Source organism: Mytilus californianus, unplaced genomic scaffold (assembly GCF_021869535.1).
Source record: "Mytilus californianus isolate M0D057914Y unplaced genomic scaffold, xbMytCali1.0.p SCAF_5, whole genome shotgun sequence".
Classification (NCBI taxonomy): domain Eukaryota; kingdom Metazoa; phylum Mollusca; class Bivalvia; order Mytilida; family Mytilidae; genus Mytilus; species Mytilus californianus.
Genome location: NW_026262701.1, coordinates 61,833,039 through 61,857,636, shown reverse-complemented (window position 1 = coordinate 61,857,636; position 24,598 = coordinate 61,833,039). Strand labels below are relative to the sequence as shown.

At 30.8% G+C, this 24,598-nt stretch overlaps 2 protein-coding genes across 3 annotated transcripts in view; one reads left to right on the top strand and one right to left on the bottom strand.

Annotated features, from left to right (window-relative positions):
• LOC127701175 (valacyclovir hydrolase-like) overlaps nucleotides 1–3,897 on the bottom strand; it is a 37,091-nt gene extending 33,194 nt beyond the window's left edge. Inside the window, exon 1 of the mRNA XM_052205003.1 lies at nucleotides 3,733–3,897. Coding sequence (XP_052060963.1) covers nucleotides 3,733–3,857 — 125 coding nt within the window. The 5' untranslated portion in view covers nucleotides 3,858–3,897. The remainder of the gene's footprint in view (nucleotides 1–3,732) is intronic.
• Nucleotides 3,896–24,598, top strand: part of LOC127701135 (5-oxoprolinase-like) — a 144,747-nt gene continuing 124,044 nt past the window's right edge. The window contains exons 1-7 of one of the 2 annotated variants that reach the window (XM_052204928.1): nucleotides 3,896–3,952; nucleotides 17,309–17,489; nucleotides 21,862–22,053; nucleotides 22,883–23,008; nucleotides 23,338–23,444; nucleotides 23,660–23,775; nucleotides 24,453–24,532. In XM_052204928.1, coding sequence (XP_052060888.1) covers nucleotides 17,319–17,489; nucleotides 21,862–22,053; nucleotides 22,883–23,008; nucleotides 23,338–23,444; nucleotides 23,660–23,775; nucleotides 24,453–24,532 — 792 coding nt within the window. In that variant the 5' untranslated portion in view covers nucleotides 3,896–3,952; nucleotides 17,309–17,318. The other variant, XM_052204927.1, reaches the window with a different exon arrangement.

Genomic DNA, 24,598 nt, shown 5'->3' with positions numbered 1-24,598 from the left:
TCGGATCAACATCTACAAAATGGAAACACAAATTATACCCATTTTACGTATTGCAGGTCGTTGTCTTATGGACGTAAAACCCTCAACATAATTACCTATGACTAGATAATAGTTCCAGGAGTTTTATACCATAATTGATAATAAATAATAATGAAATCTGTACATTTAGACATTTATACATTAATAAAAAGTAATATCTTTAAAATGCAATCAATACCCAGCCAAACAGGTGACTTATGAGACACTTAACTTATGTACATATATACAATAAACTGCATGTTAATTTGCAAAATATTTCTAGGGTTCTTATTAATTTAATTTAGAAATTGCTTTCAAAAATACTATTAAATATAAAATGTTATTAAAAATCATATAAAATACTCTATTAAAAATTCTTTAAATTAATAGCTCATTTACTACATGTGTACATGCACTATTTATGTAAATTGGCAATAATCTAATCAATTAATTTTAATAAACATCCATAGAAAAATGTTTACTCAAACAACAGTATTTGTGATTCGTACAAAAACACATTTAATGATCAACAAAGGGGTGATGATTAGTATAGAACTTACTGATACCTTAAAAACCATTCTCTGAGGGTTGACAAAGGATGCAACGAATTTGTTCTTATTTAGAAATATTATCTTTTCAACTTTTTCTGGGACGTAACTGAAAAAACTAATTGTTTCATTTATTCTTGCAACAATTTCTATATATATATATTAGGGATGTCAACGAGATTGGTAGAAATTGTTGCAAGAATAAATGAAACAATTAGGTTTTTCATCAGAATTCAGTAAAATGGCACTTTAGAAAAAAATTCATGTGGATATCCTTAGGTGATTTATTAATTTATTTTTTTGTGGATTGTTATCCTGTGTATATTTCTTGGTATCAAAAACCATGTACATGTTATGCAATATTTAGAATATTTGTGAAAGGGCAGATATAGAAATCAGCTCTCTGAAGCTATCAACTGTTGTACAAAGGACTGCTGATGTTGGTAGTAGATTCCATTGTACTATTCTGTGCGGATAAAATGAAAATTTGTATAAATCTGTATAATGGTTAGTATGTTTATGTCTTGTTCTGATGTAATAAGAAGATCATTAGAGCTAAGATTACTGAAGGTTGGTGTATCATTTTATAAAATACCACTAGCATGACTAGTCTTGTTTGTATCCTTCTCAGTTGTAGTGTAAGCCACTATAGGCGTTCAATAAAGTTGAGAATGGAAATGGGGAATGTGTCAAAGAGACAACAACCCAACCATAGAGCAGACAACAGCCGAAGGCCACCAATGGGTCTTCAATGCAGCGAGAAACTCCCGCACCCGGAGGCATCCTTCAGCTGGCCCCTAAACAAATATGTATACTAGTTCAGTGATAATGGACGTCAAACTAAACTCAAGCATATTTGAGACAGAGCTAGTATTGTGGTGTCTGTTACGAGTATAGCGATAAGCTCTTTGTTGGACATCTCATAAATCTTGATTGATTTCTTTTTTGTTGTGAGGGTCTTTTATTTCTTTGGAAGATACTCTTAGGTTACATTTTAGTAAATTAAGCTGTCAATTTGCATTTGCTTTTATTTTATCTACATGTTTATTCCATTTATGATCTGATTGGATGGTTATGCCTAAATATTTTGTAGCTGCTTCTATTTGAAGAATGTGACTATGAAAGATGTTGTCATGGTTCGCTGGTGTCTTTTTGAGTGTAATTCGAAGTATGGAGCATTTATTTGGATGGAATGACATTAATCGATATTTTTCTCATTATGCCACTGAATCTAATACACCAATAACAAGTTGTTTTTATGCCCCTTCAACAAAATGTTGAGGGGCATATTAATTTACCTGTCCGTCCGTCTATTTGTCTGAATATAGATACATGATAAGTCCGACTATCTCCTCCAACAGTTTTTGAGCTACAGCTTTAATATTTTGTAGCATGTTTCTACACATAATAGAGGTGTACACGTCCACTAGATTTTTTTTTTTTTTTTAAATATTCTCAAAATGCCAGGTATTTGGATTTAGATACTTTTTGGTACTAGCTGCATAAAGAAATCGTGGCCCCTAAATAAAATTGTGTGCTAGTTCAGTGAAAATGGACGTCACACTAAACTCCAAAACATATAAATGAACTAAAATTAAAAAACATACTAGACTAACAAAGGCCAGAGGCTCCTGACTTGGGACAGGCGCAAAAATGCGGCGGGGTTAAACATGTTTTGTGAGATCTCAACCCTCCCCCTATACCTCTAGCCAATGTAGAATAAAGAAACACATAGCAATACGCACAGTAAAACTCAGTTTAAAAGAAGTCTGAGTCCGATGTCAGAATAGGTAACAAAAGAAACTAAGCATATCTGTAAAGAGAATGAATAAAGTATGGGGAAAACGGGGAAATGAATACCCAGACAAGACTGCTCCCCTGTCTTGCCCCAGTACTTTATTTTCAGTCTATTTATAGTTTTTGGATTAGTTCCAATGAACTTGAACTCTTAACACCTGTTGTAATCACAAATAACATCTATTAGTTTACTAAAATTATTCCTTCCTCACCTGCAGTAAAAAATATTTCAGTGTCGAAAATTTAGTAAGGCAATTACCTCACTTGCCTCAATGGTAGATACAGCCTTGACTTCTTTAATAATTTGTAGGTTGTTTGTACACATAATGGAAGTGTGCATGTCCACAGAATTTAGATTTTTTTCAAATATTCTCAAAATGCCAGGTATTTAGACTTAATCATTTTTTTTTGTATTGAGAATAAAAATAAAAGATAGATCATCATACATAGTGTTAAATCTATAATTTCTTATGGTCAGACGTGGGCATCATTTGTGTCTTACTGACAAGGCAATAATTTCAAGTTGTACTTCAACATCACTGACTTTGTCAAATCTAAAGTATGTGGAACTTATACTCATGCATATGGCATAACAGAGGGGGGCAATCGTCCATATCTAGTTTATGAATGAGTCACACCGGTTGACCTGAGGTCAATCGGCATAAATGACGTCATCGGACAATGGGTTCTTACTGTGACATAGGAAATATACTGGAAAGTGCACGAATTTGAAAGTGGTCTATAAAGTCCTATAGACGTATTTACACTTGTATGCAAATTTGACCGCCATTACGTAAAATCACACAAGTTCCCGTAAATTTTGACATCATAATTCAAAACATTTAACGTCACAATTAAAAAGTGATTGTTGCCTGACGTCAAAAGGTGATTCGGAGTAGATCTAAGGTCATTCGGAGGCAAAATATAGCTAAATACCAAAAGTGTAAATACGTTTATTGTAGATTGGATGTATCATTCTTGTTTTTGATGATGATGTCATAAGCAAATAGCCAATGAGAAATCATTAATGTAAATAAGGAATAAAATTGCGTAACAGGACAGATATACATTTCATCAGGAACATTAGATATACTGTTCCCAGATTTCATGTGCTCTGATTTAGTTTGTAGAAAAAATGTTACAAAGAAATTATAATAAAGAAACTGTGAATTTTGTTAGATGCATAATAAACCTACTAAAATTGTACATTGTTTTTCGTAAATTGTTTTGTTATAAATTATTAAAGCCGTTAGTTTTCTCAATTTTTATATTTTTCATGTCGAGCAACCCGTTCAAGCGGTCCTGTGTTTTTGTTTACAACGAACATTACGAAGACAGTAACTTATCCTATTTCAAATTAATTTTAAACCTCGGATCAGTGTTAGATTTTATATGTGTTCTGGACGGCACAATTGATGCTGGTTTAGCCTTTGATATAAGTAATTGTGTATTTATTCTGTCTAGTTTAAAGAAAATTCCTCTAGTTCTCTGCATAGTTCTTGTTCTAGTGTGACTTCCGGTTTATAATTTAGGACGTTTAGGTATCATGTTTATAAGATTCTGAAGCGCAAATATTTCAGAAGTTCAAGGTTTGTCGTTGCTTTGTATAGACACACCAACAATTACCGAAGAAAGACAATGTTTAACTCCCCACTTCACTACACTTTCTTGGTATTATCCCTGTACTCTAGATTATCTATCTATCTATCTTCATATTTCCGCACTCAGTCACAACTTTGACTTTAAGGTTCATGTGGACCCTTTGGATAAAATGGCTGCATTTTCACCTCATTATTTACTCTGAGTACAGACAAACCTGTGTATCTGGAAAAATGTTAAGGCATAGCATGCCCTAGATAAATAAAATTCAAATATATTATATGTTTTAGAAAATTAAAAACTTAGCAGGATTTTGCAGTGCACTTTTTTTCATTCCTCCTGAAGTTGCCAAAATAAACTAAGTTGTGAAAGAGGTTTGAGAACTTCCCCACAGGTAATAATTGAAGTGAACTGTATTGATTGACATGGACAATAGATGGACAATAGATACCTGACAATAATTGGTGATTTAAACTGTGTACCTGAGTGGACCATATCAAGTGAAACTCAACTGTTTGTTAATTTTATCATCTTCTACAGGAACGAAAAAAAGTGCACTGCAAAATCCAGTTAAGTTTTAAATTTTATAAAACATACAATGCATTTGAATTTTATTAATCTAGGGCATGCTATGCCTTAAAACTTTTCCAGATACACAGGTTTGTCTGTACTCAGAGTAAATTTTGAGGTGAAAACGCAGCCATTTTAACCAAAGGGTCCACATGAACCATAACGTGCCGTAAAACCTGGGATCTATCATCTAGATAGTCAAGGAAATTGTTTAGTTTCTCACTAGAAATCCTTGAGATGGTATACATATTGTACTATTAAAATCCTTCGACTTTGTAAAATAAACAAACACCCAGTGTTGTATTATTTAAGATTTTCCTTCATCAACAAACTTTAAATTAATTTTTTTGTGTACAGATATCTAGTTTTTCTTATCAATCAAGACCAAGACCGGAGCGTCTTTTTACCACAGAACACCACAGAAGCCCACAGAACACCCAAAATATACCACAGAACTTCACAAAATTACAATAAAACTACTAAAATATACCACAGAACATTTGAACATGTTGAATTAATTTACAAAATGCAAAACTAATAATTCAGAATTATATTATTTTTATAATTCGTGATACACTAATGACAGGACGATTAACCTGATGAGATATAAATTTCTTTAATGATCATAACTTTTTTTGCTATTTGGAAGATTTTTTTTATATTTTGAGACCTTTGAGATACTAAACAATATTTTATAAAAATCTTTTAAAATCAATTTATAAGTTTTTCTATATAAAAAAAATGATTTTCTATAAATAAAAGTTTTTCTATAAAAAAAAAAATGTGATTTTCTATAAATAAATGTTTTTCTATAAAAAAAATGTTTTTCTATAAAAAAAAATGCTTTTTCTATTTAAAAAAATGTGTTTCTATAAAAAAAATGCTATTTCTATAAAAAAAAAAGTTGACATGATGAATTTTACCGGCCCAATTACACTAAAATATAGTTTGTTCTCACAATTCTGTTAATAAATTTCAAAATAATCAACTATTTACAAAATTGTCAATTGATTGAATTCTAATTGCCATCTGATTATGCAAGGTATAATTCAATTGACCACTTTCGAGTTCATCCTTCACCGGAAAAAACTCGTCAATTAGACGCGCCTTTATGACGTCATTTACCAGATAGAGGGGATCGCCTGTATACCTGCACTATTAACGTTCATCAAGCGTCTTAGTGATCGTCATTGTGCAGGATAAACTAGAAATAACGTTTGTTTTGTAAGTACTTAATCACAATTCCCTAATGACAGCAGTGCTGATTGTCAATTATGAGAATTTAATTTGCCGAATAATTTGTGCAATATAGCATTATAATTTTCCAACCACTCGCTCAACATTGGAACGGAAGTGACAATGCCCCTAAACGCACGAATGATGTTCACTAAAACCAGAGTTTTTGACAGAAATGCATTGAACTCGAAAGTTGTCTATTAAATGGTTTATTCCTCCTAAAATCTTGTATGTCATTTGTAAGAAATCCATGTAGGAATAGAAGAAATAGTTGAATAAACAAGGGATTCATCAGATTAGATTTTCAAAACATAATGCTAATTAACTTCAGGTAAATATCAATCAAACCTAACCAGTTAGTTTTCATCAATGTACAGTTTCAAAATATTAATAGTAGAAAATATAAAAAAAGTTTTAACAAAAGGCTTTGGCACAGCTACGAATCATATTAACTTCTGTAAATAAGAACACTAATTTCTGTTTATCATCAAAAGACATAAAATCACTATTAAAATGTGTTGCTTCATCAAATAATTTTTTTCTAAAATCGTCATATAAAGGACACGATAAAATAACATGGGCTTCATCTTCTAAAATATCTACAACTATCACAGACTCGCTCCTCTAAAAGTACTTTTTAAAATCTCCCTGTTTTGATTCTTAGTGGTGCTACACCAAATGAATTTGACAAAAAGAACTTTGTGAAAATGACATTGGAATTGTACAATAAGTTTCCGTTTCAAAACTGTTCTTAAATAAATTATAGTTCGAAGTTTGTTACCACCTTTACCTTTAAAGCTTTCTCTGACTGTAAATTGCATTGCCACTGTCCAACATATTTACTAAACATTTTAGACATAACAGTATTGACAACTGAAGTACTATGGACACATTCTGTAATGTTACACAAATGTTCTACATTACACTCAGAAAATGTTTTCGTTACATAAAAATTCCAATTTTTTATACACTTGTGTTTTTTACTCATAATGTCGCCCATATGAAAACTTTTCTGTTTAACTGATTAGAACTCATATTGTTCAAACGGCACCATAGTCGAATTAAGCATTGCCATTATTTTTGAAAGATGGGAATAGAAGGAATATTTATTTTCAAAATGTAGGAATAGCAGGAAGACACCCAATTAAATGTTTTTGATGTCTCAGGTGTAAAAACTTAAATGACATGTTAATTGGCCTGATGAGTTGGTGATTACAATGAGTGTCAAAATTAAATAATCTATTTAAATTTTGGTACTTTTAATGTGCCAGTGAACTCGCTCAGATCATCATTTTGGACTCAAAATATAGAATCTATATAGTAATGCTACATATGCCAGTTTTTAATTATTTAGATGCAGTCCAACTATTTCTAAATGCATGCAAAATTTCGTAAAAATCTGAAATATTGTCCAATGACTTTTATTTCATCTCAAGTAAAGTATGTGTAATAATATAATAATAATATTTTATTCAATAAAATATCAAGCATATGAGTTAATACAATACTCAATATATACGATACATAAAGACATTACTAACACATACTTTGTAAAATATAATGGTATTTTATGAGTGTAGATAATCTTTAACTGCATGGAAAAAATTTGCTGATATTTTATCAGGGATAACCCATGAAAGCTTTAAAGCTTGTTTCCAATGGGGTATCTTCATGTAAACGGCTTATAGTTTCGACATACAAAAAAGATATCACACAAATTAATATGACATAAAAAATTCATATAAGAATAATTTGAATAAAAAATGAGTTTAATAATATAAAAAGAAGTCTGATGAGGCCGCACTATAACTTTTGGTCAAGTACTCTTTAACACTAATTTTGAAATCCTTTATTTTCTTTATTTTTTTAACATTATTTGGTAACATATTCCAATCTTGTATGCCATTAAAATAAAATGTATCTTTTTGTTGACTCTTTACTGGTGGAACCCAGAAGTTATATTCACTATTTCGTGTGAAATGATGATGAAGATGTCTCACCTTTGTAAAATTTGTATACATATAATAAGAACAATGATGGTAATGGATATTATGAACATGGTTTAATCTCAATTGTTTAACACGATTTTCAATATTAACATAACCAATACTATTCAATACATTATGGTCAACTTTTGATCTATATCCAGTATTTTTTATAAATCTAACACATTTGTTTTGTAATACTTGTAACTTATCTTTATATTTTTTGCTGACACCAGCATACCATGCAGAACAGGCATAGTCAAAATGACATTGAATTAGAGCTGTAACTAAAGTCTTTCTAGATTGTTCTGATAAACATTTGGCCTGTCTGTATAGGAACTTCAATCTTGAATTTATCTTTTGAATAATATTATTTAAAATTTTTTCTCCAGAAAGAGAATTATCAATATTCAGGCCTAAATATTTCACACAATTTTGAGATGAAATTGTGTGATTATTACAAGTAACATCAAAGTTACGAATTTTAGACAATTTACGTTTTGACCCAAACAGAATAGTTTCTGTTTTCCCCAAATGAAGTGATAATTTATTATCGATAAGCCATTTGCTGCAAGATTCAAGTTCCTTACCCAGTTTCTCAGATATAACTTCTGGGTTCTTATGAGAATATAGTATGGTACTATCGTCAGCATATAATAAAATTTTACAGTCTTTACTTATACTTATAGACATGTCATTTACATAATATAAGAATAATAGTGGTCCTAAAATACTCCCTTGTGGTACCCCACATGTAATATATCTTAAATCAGATTCAGTAGTCAGTACCATTAATACTAACTTTTTGTTGTCTATTACATAAATATGATTCAAACCATTTAGTACATTTGATACCCATTATTTGTAGTTTGTTACACAATATATGATGATCGACCGTGTCAAAGGCTTTTTGCAAATCTAGCATTATCATTCCAGTAAAGAGTCCCTTAGCAGATTCATTTTTAATATGATCTAACAAATGAATAAGACATGTATCTGTGGAATAAGCAGATCTGAAACCAGATTGTAAATTATAAAGTAGATCATTTTCCACCAGATATTTCTCAAGTTGTGAATATACTGATCTTTCAACAATTTTAGAAACAACTACTACAATACTAACTGGTCGATAATTTCCGACATCCAACCTACTATTTTTCTTATATATAGGACTCACTCTAGCTGTTTTCATCTCATCAGGTACTATGCCTGAAGTTATCGACAAATTAACTATATATGTAATTGGCTTTGCTAAAATACTCGAGCCATCTCTTAAAAACCTTGATGGTATTCCATCTAATCCAGTACTTTTACTTGGATTGAGTTGTTGTAACTGTTTAAAAATATATTCTTCAGTCATAGGTTTTAATTTAAAACTCAAATCGTTACACTTAACAGTGTTATAAAAAAATTTAAATATGTCTGTTTTGATATCAAACACTTTTGGAACTGGTGGTAATTTTGATACTAAATAATTTATCCGCTATAGTTGTAAAAAAGTTATTAAAATTGTTAGCCACTGTATTTGAGTCATGACAGTTTTCATTATCTATATTAAGTACAACTTTACTTTTCTCTTTCTGTTTAGTACTATAACCCATACTTTTAAACTGTTTCCAGATATTTTTAGGATTATTTTTATTTTCTTCTATTTTATTTTCAAAATATGAAGACTTAGCTTTGTTTACCTCCCTTTGGGTTTTATTTCTACATTTACAATAATCATTATAAAGATGTTTATTATTTGTTTTTTTATACATATTCAAAAGCTGATCTCTTTTTTGAATTAGTTCAATAATTTCAGAAGTCATCCAAGGCTCTGTATGTTTTTTTACCTTGATATCTCTTTTAGGAGCTACTTCATTTAAAATTGAAGTAAAAATATCTTTGAATTTTACCCAAGTTCCATTTACTTCTCTACATAAATATATTTACAACATCATTTAGTATACAATGTTTCATCTGACTTGCCGACAGAATTTGGTTTTGAACTGCATCAAGTGTATCATCAATCTATTCAGTGTTTCAAAAGCCAAGCTAATGTACTAGTTTGTGATGTCCATCTGAGTTGCCGCTAGTGTTGTCAGAGAACGTTTTCCCTGGACAATGCTGGAGACAACTACCAACATGCCTCTACACAATTTAAGGCCCTGCATAAATTCTATACATGAATTGGAGAAGATACACACACATCAAAAGAAAAGTCCCAAATCATCAAATTTGAAATTTTTGACTATTATAACGACACACTTATAATATTTTATCAGTCAACCAACAACAACTTCAAATATCTTGTTGAAAGTATTTGGTAGCCCTTAAAGGACTGCTTTATATATTAATCAATATTTAAGGTGGCTGGGTGGTATAAATATCTAATATAGGATTTGGCTAATACTTTTTATAAATGAACTTTATCATATATTAAGTGGAAAATAAAAATAAAAAAATGGGTTCACCGTCTAGTTAAATTTTTTTGAAGGGTTCAAGTTTATTGGTTTTCATTCAAGATTACTATAGAAATGATAGGGAAATGAATGCATATCCATCTTTTTTGAAGAATTTCTCATGAAACCTAATATAGGATTTTTTAATGTTTGTGTTTTTTCTGTTGCTGAAATAGTCTTTTTAAATAATAAAAAATAAAATCAACAAGTCACCGTCTAGTTAAGACAAAAAATGTACATCATTAAAAATAATGAGCATTTTTTCAAAAAGGGAGATAACTCTGTCTTTTACACATTTTTCTAATTTTGAGACCAGATATAGAGAGACCTGGTTATAAAAACTTGTTTTACCCTCTATACATGTAAGACCATATATAATATATAAAACATTTCCAAACAGTTGATTTGCATATTGGTTGCCATGGAAACCAGCAGTCAAAATGGAAAATCACTAATTTTTGGGATTTTTTAAAATTTTCAGTTCAAATTCAATACCAAACTATTTGAAAAATGATCAGGCAGTATCTATTACAATAGGGGTGTGTTTGTTTTTAGAACCTGCATATTTATATGGACTATGGAATCCTTGAGGCAAATAGTTATTAGTTTGTCTGCTCGTTCACTTGTTTAATACCACTGGTTTCAGTTGATAATTTTAGTATCTCTTGCTTGATTGTAATAAAACTTGCCTTTTTTATGAAACCTAGAGACTCACTCAGACACCTGACTTAAACTGATTTTTTAGTTTACAAGACAATCCTTCATCTGCAATAAATATCCCACCTCAGGGACCTCTAATATTAGTATTCCAATTTTGATGAAACTTTGCAAGGTATTTTTATTTTATTGGTGTTTTGTACATAAATCGGGCTGTTTTGACATGTTTGAATTGCCTTACATTTGTCATTTGGTTTTATAGCTTGCCAAACGGAATGGAATTGGCTCATTGTTGAAGGCCATATATCTCTTAACTTCTATCTCTTTTGGTCTCTGGTGGCAAGTTTTCTCAGTGGCAATCATGCCCGTATATCCCACCTTTTTATATATATTTGAAATTTTAAACACAATGCTGACAAATATAGCACACAGGACAGCTTCTATGTTTGTTGTATAATGGAATTATTACAGGAGCTTATCTAAGTTTGACATAGACAAATTCTTCTTTCATTTCCTAGTACTTGTTTATGTATAAAAATTAACACATGAGATAGTTGAACCTGATACACCCGCCATATAATCCTTTTTTTATATCTGTCAATTTACCCGTTTTATGCTTTTGAAATTACATACATAAAAAATTTCAGGTTAGATAGTGTGTTATTAGATTTGTATTAAATAGAAAATGTGTCTATAAGACACAGGTTGTCCTGCCATTAAATGTAGGTCACAGTAATCAAATTGTTGATGACCTGTGTGGTATCATTAAAGAATACTGTAGTGATGATATATCACAATAGGTTTCTGTGAAATGAACCTAAACACAAGACTTAACCAAAGACACAAAAGCAATAAATGTAGGTCAAAGTGACTCAAGTAATGTATAGTACTACTAGCATTACTAGTATACAAGATGTCTGTGGAGAAAAAATATCACTGATATATTACCATTAAATACTGAGAAATAGAGATAAATGCAAAACTTTACTGGAAAGGGATGTACAAAGGTATTCTAGTATCAATCTATATAATCCATCCACATTTGTGGCAGGGCATAATAAATTCCAATCTTGGTAACTTTTTCAAATAAATATAAATAACAACATGCAGTATTGCATGTATTGTGACAAAAGTACTCATTTATGATCAAATTTCAGTTCCCATAAATTACTTATTTAGATTCAATAAATTCCCCCCAAAAAATAACTAATATAAAAGTGTTGAATTGCATGGTTTGATTAGTAGCAGGCCAACTTCACAGGTTTATTCTATTCATATAACCTTATGATTTTCTTTTCAAAGTGTGCCAATTATTAAAAATCCTGTTCTGTATAATCAGTTATGCAAAGACCTGTCTACCCCCCCCCCCCCCCCCCCCCCCCTTTCCTCCTTCTTACAATTAATTTAAATGCACACATGTTTTTATATGCTAAAACAGTGTTTTTGAGATTTATAAAGTTCTCAACAGTAAATTATTTTGATAAGTGTACCTGTTTCATTTCATATACTACCTTTATTTTCTTTGGTAGGATAGTAAGTTCACCAAATACAATGAACATGTGTATAACAATTGGGACTAAAATTACATGCAAGTTTTCCACTAAAAATTGAAAAATATATTGCATTAGCGTACATTGTACTTCTTAACTTATGCAAAAACAGTCTATTTCCTATAGTTTCTGTATTAATTTTTATGTGTAAATATGGGTTATTGCCTAAATTGACCAAATAACTTTTTTCAATCATGATGATGATTGGAGTTTTAAAGACCTTGACTGGCTATACAGCCCTTGCACTGTCATTTTTTTCTATTCAATTATACATGGCCAAGCACGTTTTATACTCATGTGGAAGAATTAAAAAACCTTAAAAATTTTAAATTGGTAGAAAAAAAAAACAATTTTATGTCATGCATCATGCATGTAAAGCCACCTTCTTTGGATAATCTTTTATTTTTCAGACACACATTAATTTAAATTTTGAATAATTGTAATAAATCTTGAATCCTTGATACACTAAATGTACACTGAATGATTCTTCAATTGCTTTACATACATGCTACATAATATATTAGGGCATTTAACATTGTTAAATAAATTAATGTAAAAAATAAACTACCTAGTAAGCTACATGATTAAAATGGATATATCAGTATTGTCTTTAATAAAGATTGTATATTTACTTTGTCAACTCTTTTATAATTCCCTACTCTAACATGTCTAAGGTCATGCAAAGTCTATAAAAAATGTCTATTCAGTTTGAAAATAAAATTATTTCATTATTTTAAAGAGGTGGATTTAGGGGATGTACATATATGGTTAATTCATAGCCTTTTTACATGTCCCACTTCAACCATTGCCTAGTTTGGGAAGGCTTTTGCTCCTTTTTTTCAAAATCCTAGAAACATATTTGTAACATTTTGTTACCTGCATTTCTTTCAGACAATACCTGGTAAATGAAAATATAAAAAAACACACTAGACTTGCACCTTCTCAATTAAATTTTTACAGGCCTTTTAAAGCTGACTATATGGTATGGGCTTTGCTCATTGTCGAATGCGGTACAGTGACCTATTGTTGTTAATTTCTGTGTCATTTGTTCTTTTGTTTTATTGGATATCATACCACATCTTTTTTTTTATATAATGTTCTACTTTTAGGCAAAAATATATATTAAAATCATAGAATATCTACCAGCTCTAACTCAAAGTATGGCCGTTCACTTCCCATATGTTAAAAAATACAAAAAATGTACATTTATTTGTATGTAATAAAGAAATTATAAAAGTAACGAATCAATGAAATAACCTGAATAACCTTTTACATTTTGCCACTTTGAAAAAAATTATAAGAACTATTACATGTACCCCCCTTTTTCAATTCCAACTAATTTATAAGCATAGCCCGATTTGAATTAATCTAACTTTTTAATTCTGTCCATGAAAAGTGTACTGTTCTAGCAAAACACATACTGATATAACTTTATTAATTAAGACATTTGACATAAAATTTAACAAAGAGAACAAAATTTTAATACAACAGTAAATTGTTTGAAATATATAGTTCAATATGCACCTCACCTTATCCATGTTATCATTAAATAATCAACACAGTATGATATGTGCCAAGTTTTACATGAATAATCTACAGGAGGGACCCAGAATTTTAAAAAAAGAGGGTGGTGGGGTTACTGATGGATGGACAGACAGACAGACTGACAGAGTGCAAACCAAAAGTCCCATTCGACTTCGTCGGTAGGGGACTAATAATCTAAACTAACAAGAGAGTGAATGAAAATTCTGTTTGCAAAAGAAACTCCTGCCTTTTCCCCTGAAAAGTCAAATAGTCATTAGTATTAATTTACTTATGGTGTCTGATGTAGACAACATTCTGTATGTATGTGCCTGTCCCAAGTCAGGAGCCTGTAATTCAGTGGTTGTCGTTTGTTGATGTGTCACATTTTTGTTATTGGTTAATTTTTTGTACATTAATTAGGCCGTTAGTTTTCTCGTTTGAATTGTTTTACATTTGTCATTCCGGGGCCTTTTATAGCTGACTTTATATATGCGGTATGGGCTTTGCTCATTGTTGAAGGTCGTACGGTGACCTATAGTTGTTTATTTCTGTGTCATTTGGTCTTGTGGAGAGTTGTCTCATTGGCAATCATACCACATCTTCTTTTTTATATATAACACAACTGCCAAGTTGCAAATAAATGGTGATTTAGTCAACACACCATGAATTACATTGTACTATCGATCTTAGTGGTAAGATTAACCATGTTAATGTGAAAACGACTCCTGGACCCTAAGTGGTCTGTAAAAAATGTGTCATAACATTTATCACAAGTACATTGTACATTGAGCATCACTCATTTTAGTGTGGGTATTGCTGTGTTTTTGCTTATTCCACATTGGTTACAGACAGTGGAGGGTTAACATCTGACAAAACATGTTTAACCTCGCTGAAATATTGTTTGCGCCTCACCCTGTCCCAAGTCGTGAAATTCTAGTCTTTTTTAGTCTTGTATGTATTTTAATTTTTGGTTCATTTATATGTTTTGGCGTTAAGTGTGACGTCCATTTTCCCTGGACAATACATTATTGTTTAGGGGCTAGCTGGACCCAGCCTCCAGGGGCTGGATTCTCTCGCTGTGTTGAAGACCCATTATACCCATAGTGGCCACAGGTCATCTTCTGCTATTTGGTCGGATTGTTGTCCTGACATGTAATTTTCCCCGTTTCCATTCTCAATTTTATATAATTTATAATACACATTAATGTTTGTCCCTGTTTTTTGCTTTTTTTTCCCCATATATCCGTTAAAAAATAACTTTCAAATGATTTTACGGTCGTGAATCATTCTTGTGCTGGGATCATTCGAACACGATGTAAAATATATCTTCAATAAACGAAGGATCGCATCGGTAGAAACTTAAAGAAGAATAACTTACATTTATATTCCTTGTTTGTTTACAAAGTATTACATACATTTTACGCATATTTCCGGGTCCTTTTCTAGTGTAAAACAAGTGTGAAACTGCTTCATAAGCTACTAAAATGAAGATCGTGTTCTAATATTATCGATCTTTGTTTCAGTATTCATGAAAAGCAGCCCACGTGTTCGATTATTGTGATTTATCTTGTGTTTATCTTCTCACGCCGGCAAGAACATGCCATTACCACAAAACGGAAGTGCATTTGCAACAATGAAAATAGCAATAAATTTGTTTGTAAAATTCTAGAATTATAGTTTTTCGATAACAACATTCTTTTGTTATATATCTAAATCAAATAGATTATTTATAATAATCAAAATTAATTATTATTGACAATTACGACAATAGGATGACTTGCGATATCGATGCGCAACTTCCTGCGCAGTTGGCGCGAAAATTTGAACCCGCGAGCCCCCTTAATAATATAAATGTACTTATTATTAAACAAAAATGACAACTACAAAAAAGATAAATTCTGGTATATACAAAATAGATTTAAGATATACATGATATAATTATGTTATGCATCTAGTAGAAACATTCTAAAAAATGGAAGAAAAAAAATAACAAGAAAAAATTAAAATGTATTTAAAAAAAAAGTAAATGTCACAAATATACCCCAGAATTACAATTGTTGTGACTTTAAATATTTTTTGTATATTATGGTTTTAATACCGGTAGGTGTTTTTGGTATAGACCCAATAATAGGCCAATTCAGTTGGGGGCGTAGCGATAGTGAGTTGACCCTAAATAGAAAAATTTAATTTATTTGAATAATAAATGTCAAATTATCAAAAGAATTAACAATAACAATAAAATAATGTCTGAAGTATTTATATTTCGAAGTTCTGTGGTATATTTTTGATGTTCTGTGGTCTTCTGTGGTAAAAAGATGCTCCCAATATTAATCAAGACATTACCTACATGTAGAAGCCTAAGTGGACATCTCAAAACTTTTACTATAAATTGATGTTTATTTACACCATCTACATGATGAACAATGCCACATATATATATATATATAGGGGACTGGTAATTGCATCATACAAGGACAGCAAATTTCATCTCTTCAAACAAGATAGAACAGTAAAAATCATCAAATATCTTATTATTTACTCCATTTTAGTAAACATGGTAAACTCAATGCCTCAATTTCTGCCTGACTGAGCTTTCATGTACCTCAGGTCATGTTACTTTAAATAGATTATCCAACTGTTCACGAACAACTAGCATTTTGCATGAATATTTTGTTTGTCCCTTGAATTTTTATAATTTTACAGTTTTCTTTGAAAGTTGTTTGTAGCATATGGGGACAGGTGAACTGGGATTGTTTTATCAATTTAATTCAAAGTGATATATATAATAGTCTTTTAAAATACATTTATTCAATCTCACAATTAAATTTGATTAACATTGATTATGTCAGCAATTAAATGTCTTGACAAGTTCTAAAATCAGTGCCGATCAATTATTTTCAAAAGAGTTATGTCCCTTGGAAATATTTATTATATGGAAAATTGCATTGTAAGCGATTTCATGTGTACAGTTCTTGCCAGATTTTTATGAAACTTGTAGCATAGGTTTAAATTGGCAATGACTCGGACAAATTTGAAAATCAGTGCTGTTCAATTATTTTTAAAAGAAATATGCCCATTAATATTGGAAATATTAATAATATGGAAAATTGCATTGTAAGTGCTCTCATGTGTACAATTCTTGCCAGATTGTTATAAAATTTATATCAAAGGTTTATATCAGCAATGTCTAGGACAAGTTCTGAAATCAGTGCCTATCAATTTTTGTTAAAGAGTTATAATACTCCTGCCATTGAGTCTTTTATATTATGGAACTTTACAAGAATGCTCAAAACTTTTTTAATAGAAGCAGGTCTTCAGTCATTTGACTATCTTGTTTTATAAGAACTTTAATTAATATGTAATTTCCAATTTTTTTTCAGAAAAAAAGCAATGTCTGTTTCTGTTAAAAAGTTTACCTTTGCCATTGATAGAGGAGGAACCTTTACAGATATCTGGGCCAAATGTCCTAGTGGGAAGGTTCGAGTTACAAAACTTTTATCAGTAGACCCCAAAAACTACCCTGATGCACCAAGAGAGGGTATCAGAAGAATAATTGAACAGGTATTTTTCTACATTTTCATTTTTTCGAAGTACCTCAGTATGAAAATAGGGTAAAATTATACAAATTAAAATGAATTAAATGTATGGTAAGGAATGGCAAGTTAATGCTGCATTTGAACATCAACGACAGCTGTTTATTTTGTCAAAGCAATATGCAGATTAAGAATGACTCAGACTCACAAAGCTGTTCTGTATTGAGTGCACCAATGTCAATACAAAACATTGATCAAAGGTGAAGAGCAATTAAAGAAAATAAGCAGTCCGCGAATAAATATTGAATGATTGATAAATGAACTTCCATTGCTGTTTTTCATCTTAACAATGATGAGATTAAGTATAAAATATAAAAATATAAAAACCCTCCCCAAACCTTGGACAGTGGTGTAACAGTACAACATAAGAACAAACTATAAAAAAATCAGTTGAAAAGGGCTTCATCGGATCGATACAAATAAGAAAAACATCTAACAAAAACACAGACATGATGTGGCAGGATATTTATACAACCCCTCAACAAAAAAGACACTATGTACAGATCTGAGAGTACTCACAGTTATTGACAGCTAGTTCAAAGTCAATAACAACTAATAAAAAGATCATGCATCTAAGACATAGAAATATCAATACAACTCTTCAAGCTTACTTAAGTGGTACTCATTGAAATCAATTGATAACTAATACATTAGTTTGTTAACTCACCTGGCCTTAAAGACCATATGAGTTGTTGTCATCACTTGGCGTCCTTCTTGTGTAGAAAACATTTTCGAAGATCTTCTCCTCTGAAAGTACTTTACCAAATTTCAACCAGACCTTTCCTAAATTATCCTTAGAGTCAAGTTTGTGTTTTTTATTCCAGTCAGTCAACAAACATGGCCACCATGGCTAAAAATAGAAGATATATGTAAAATGCATTAATTTTCATCTCTTGAAAACCATTAAACAGGTCGGGAACTCTAGATTTTTTGACATCAGAATATATTTGCATAGTAATTTCCCAAATGAGGCCCCTCATGGGGGTGTCCAAGTAATCACATAATCACAAATTTTTTGCCAATATAATCACATACTCATTAATTATTTTTTTAAACAAGATAATAAAATAATCAAAAATACAGTCCTAGATTATCAAATAATCAAATAATCATGAAATATTTGGTCTGGTAATCAAATAATCACTATAAAAACGGCCAAGTAATCACATAATCAAAAACCCCATGAGGAGGCTCCCAAATAGAAGGTAAACATGGCCTTGAAAAACTTACCAATCGACTCAATGAACTGCAATGCATTGTGGGCTACTACGAGTTTACTACCACTTACAAAACACATGGAATTAGTGGGAAAACTGTCAACTAATATAGTGTCTGGGACTCTCATAATAAATGTTTTTGTTCAGCGAATGTGTTTAATGTAAAATATATAACATTATCTTCAATTTGTATGCTCAGATTAAAAAAATATTGTTTACTGGCTTCACGATTCGACTTTGTTTTTCGCCTTGTAAAAGTAGTTGAACAGGTTTTGTCCATTGTTATGCAATGTACCTGTACATTAATTTCACGGTGTGAAACAGTGAAATTCCAATGAAGTGACCATTGTCCAGTATAAAAATCATTTGAGCTCTTTTAAACCTGTATAATGCCATTCCAAAAACATTGCTGCTTGGAAAACACAAAGAACATGGCACTGAAACACTGCTTAATTTCAAGTCTGTTCCCATTGTGGCGTTACAGGCTGCCCGGCAATATGGATGTAACGACAGATGCAGACTTATCTGACAAACTTTTTATCAGGACCTGATCTAAAAGTAAGTACATAAAAAAAAAGTATTCTCAAAAAATTGTCTTATAAAAAGTGGGGACGGTAAATAGCTCAACATATTTTGTATACCTTTGTCCATCGATGAAGTCCGTCTGTTGCTAATTTTATCCCAAAAAATATCTAAGAGGTATTTTTATGGTTCAGCTGCTGTCTTATTGACTTATGTGCAATACCTTCAATCTTTAAATCTTCCAGATCATAGTGGGTGCCATGTTGCCTATTTAGGTTTTCTAAAACGTGCTTTGTATATAGAAATGAGGTATGAGTGCCAAATGAGACATCTCTCCATCCAAGACACAATCTAGTAAAGTAAGCAATCATAGGTTACAGGACGACCTTCAACGCTGAAAAGTAAGCTATAAAGGGACAAAAAATGACTAGTGTAAAACAATTTAAACGAAAAAAACAACAGCAAAATTTATATATCAAACGAGAAGAAAAAGTATCCAATAAATGAGAGAAATATAATAGGTTAAGATCCAATGCTGCAATTTTTACAAAACATATCAAAGTTCACGTCCTTGTCACACATAAACATGGATACCATCATAAATGATTTTATTAAGATTGGCAAATATCTGAGTCCGTTAAAAATATCAAAATTCCAATATCTACATTAGAAGAAAACGAACTTTGCAAAGACGAATACAAAACGAAACTACAGCTGCTTGCAATGATTGAGGAAAATATTGCTTCATTACCTTCAGAACAAAGGGAACAGTTTGAAATAGATAAAAAGTCCAAAAGACTGAAATATGCCAAAAAATCAATACTTATAGATAGATTATGTTAACATTGTCAGACAAGAATTTCAGAAATGTCTTGAGCAGTTTTGATGAAATATGATAGATGATATAGTCTTCTGTACCTGTCAAATTCTGAATATATAAACCCTACACAGTATTCTACAGTAAATATCTCTTTTTAAGATGATGGAAAACCAATCTTTCTGAAAGGTGTTTGTATATAAAAATAAGGAGATGTACATGTGGTATGATTGCCAATGAGACAACTATCCACCAAAGTTCAAAAGAAGTTGATATAAGCAATTATAGGCAACCGTAAGGCCTTAAACAATGAGAGAAACCCATACCGTATTGTCAGCTATAAATGGCCCTGATTGATGATTACGGTACATTTGTTTGTTTCTTAAAGACAAATTAATAAATACATACCCTTCCTCAATTTAAATGACTTTTTAATCATAAAAGAAGGTACAATATCATAACATCAATTTTTTTGAAAAGCTGGGAAATTTTAGTGACCCCAGGAACATATATATGTTAGATAATACTGTTCCCAGGTGACCCCAACAGATATTTGACACACTCTATGTCTTCCCCTTTTTTACGAACCCAAAATTCAAGGATCCTTTATTTTTTTAACTATCTGAATGAAAGTTTGTCTTATGGGTAATTGTGCTTTTCACTGTTGTTTCGTTGCTGTCTTGTTGACAAATACCTGAAATCTCTGTGTAATCATCAATCATATTAATGGCTATATTTCGGGTAATTCAAACACTCGTTTCTTCGCTTAGAAACAACTCTTCGTTAATCTGAGCATGGAACGAATACTTTATATCATGGACTATAAATGTGGATACAAAAAATGAAAAACTAAGCGAAATTGTTAATCCCGCAATGCATGAATAATGTGTTGTTTTTCAGTAAATAACACGTGTTCTCAGTTGATTGTAAACACGTAGTAGTCCATGCATTGTTACTCATTTAGTGGATTGGTCAACAACCCAGGTAAAAAAAAAAATGCGTCATACGTAAATAAACAATTATATTTGCGAGGACATTAGTATTCTAATTTATACATATCCATATAAGGTAGTGTTCCCGACCTGTTAAAGATAGAGAAAATCTGATAGGTAAAAAAATATCAGAATGTAAAGATTTACCTACTTCCTATTTTTGACTCATTGAGGTGGTTTTGCTCTTAAATGATAATTTTTGGCTAATGATTTTCAGGGTTTTGAGTATTATCTAAAATCCAATATTAGATAGGTAGGAACTGTAAAGGCAAAAATGCACGATCAGCAATATAAGATCTACAAAAATGCCTATATGAATAAAACTATTGGATGAATCCTTAAGGAGTTGTTGCCTTTAATTGACAATTTTTAGCTAATTTTCATGTTTTTGCCAATTATCTAAAAAACTATGATAGATAGGTAGAAAGTAGAAATTGTAAACAGCAAATATAATCAGCCATACAAGATCTTTTAAATAATGATTTTTATCATTTTTTTTGCATTTTGGGCAAAATTTATAGCAGAGAGAGAGAAAATGTAAAGAGCAAACATTATCAGCAATACAAAAGCAACACAAAAGATATAATTGGTCTGTAATATTGAAGAATGGTCATTGTTGACGATGCACATAGATAAAGGTTGGAGATATAGGCTCTGAAGAGGCTCTAGTTTAAGGTCAATATGGGTGGGTAGATATATTCTTTGTTTTAAAAAAAATCTTATTGTAGAAAAAACTAAACTTTAATCTAAATGTTACTTGTCAGTGTTGTATGAAATTTTGTAAATTTGTAGGAATCTAGAACAAAGTTACCACCTAGTGAACTTATTGATTCTTCAGTAATTGAATGGATCAGAATGGGAACGACGGTTGCTACCAATGCATTACTTGAAAGAAAAGGTGAAAGAATGGCACTGGCTATCACAAAAGGTTACAAGGACCTGCTTCACATAGGGAACCAAGCTAGACCCAAGATATTTGATTTGGTAAATATAGGTTCATTGGACATTTGTGATGTACATTTTGTATCCTCTGGGTAGTATAGGATCAATGCTTAATGGGGCAAAACTTTTGCTTAATAATTATATCTTCTTCAGGAGATATTTGCATAACTATTTCTAGAGCTGACCTTAGTCTGGACAACAACTTGAACATTGTTTTAGCAATATTTTATGTTCGTTTCTGTTAGTTCAACCAGTGATGTATATGGTGAATATTTGCACTCACAAATTAATCAAAAAATAAAAATTTGTATATAAATAAAAACCCCAAATAAAATACTTATAAAACTTTCAGTTTGTTATTGAACATATTTTCTTGATTGTAAGAGTAAACAGAAAGACAACATTGCAAATGAATAAAACAGGATTTGGGATATATGGTAATGAGACAGTAAGTCAACAACACACACACACATACACAAATAAAGAGAAAAGAGAGCCATCAAACATCAGATTGAAAACATTTTTTTTAGATAAAATTAACTGAAGAGGTTTATTCTTACAATGTAACATTCTTGACATTTTTTCTATTGGATTTTCAAAAAGGACGACATAATACATGGTGCTTGCAAAAACAGAAGATATGGTATTCCATCTTGGGCATCTAATGTGACATTCACAGACATGTTGCCTAAGATTTAGTTCTGTATTGCCTATGTCATTATGAACATACAGATGTGTTGTTTGTTTTGAGTTTCCCTTGTCTTTTGCTGTCCTCTTGATTTTATTTTTGTCTGTTTCCATATAACTGTTTCCACTTTTGAAGCCTAAATCATACATCTATATGTCTCAATACTTTGTATTTATTTTTCAGGAAATAGCCACCCCAAATCAGTTGTATGAAGATGTGATAGAGATAGAAGAGAGAGTTGTGTTTCATCAAGATATATGTGAGATAAAGAAACAATGTCCTACAGTCACAGGTTCTACTGGAGAAAAGGTTCACAATTTATTATATTCCAGAGACTTAAGTTCAAACAATATTTGCAGTGAAAGACAATCTTATATTATATAAACTATATTTTTATACAAATGCTATTATTATCTATAAGAACAAAAGTCTTATGGTAATGATTGCAATATAAGTCATAAAGTAGATATTTCTACACGGATTTGAGTACATCAGCAAAATAAAATTCCCTTGAAACTAAAATAAAAAAATATGTGACATCGAAAATAGCATAACAATATATAAAACAGATGAATATCTTTTTATTTAAGTTTTGTTGAATTAAAAATAAATTGCTTTAGTCTAACTTTTTATTTCAGTTAGAAATATGGGAACATGTTAACATTACCAAGTTGAAAGAAGACCTACAAATACTTCTGCAGAAAGGAATAAAGAGCCTTGCAGTTGTTTTACTTCACTCATATATGTAAGATATATTTTGATATACAAACACTGTTCATGTTTTCTAGACATTTCAGCATGCCAGCATGTTTCAACAGATGTTGATGTTTATAGGATACAATGATGTTGGAACTTACTGCTACAAAAATTTGGAGAAATTGATCTCTGAACAAAATAAATTATAATAGACTGTTAAATGATAAAAAAAATCATTTGTAAGTACTAGTATATGTTTTGTAGGTTCTCAGACCATGAACGCCAAGTAGGTCAGGTTGCCATGGAGATGGGATTTACACACGTGTCAATGTCATCTGATGTGATGCCAATGATCAGAGTTGTTCCCAGGGGATATACAGGTACAAAAAGAACTTCTAGAGAATTAGTTTCAACATAGATACAGGAAATAATCCATTGCCAAGTCTCTGTACTTGTCTGTCCAGGAAAGAAAGTATAAAGTTGGTTTTCTTTTTTATATCAATGCAAACTGTATGTTACTTTTCTTCCTAAATGACTGTATGAGATATATGGTATTTTATTGGCCCAACCCATTATAGAATATAGGACAAAAGGTTATAACTGTTTGTGTACCAGTTACTTAAAATGGTATAAAAACTAATTTTTCATAAAGATTTGCCTAAAAAATGTCACTGAAAGCTTTTATATTGTGTTACAATAATCTTGTTATCTATTCATTTTAAACCATTGATATCAATATAAAATTCCTAATGATTTTTGATTATTTTTGGCAAATAAGTATTTGGAAATAAAAGATTTGAAACAGTGTCAGAAAATGTCCATTTGTAAAATCTGTATGGGTAAATACAACCTATAAAATAACCATTGACATTTGATTTGAGGTCAATTTTTTTTCAATTTGCAGCAAAAGCAAAGCCAGTTATATCTCTAAAAAAAAATTATTGTAAAAAAGTCATCATTATTTTTGTTTTGACTCAGACTTCATTTGAATAAGACTAATATATTATGTTGAACTTTTAAGACTTTATTTGACCTGACTATGATGTATATTTTGCAGCTTGTGCTGATGCTTACCTGACACCTTGTATTAAAGAATATGTTGCTGGATTTTCTTCAGGGTTCCATAATAATGTTAAGGTATATAATTAAATATTCTGAAATTCTCAATCGTAATTTAATAGCGTTTTCATCTTACCTTGATGT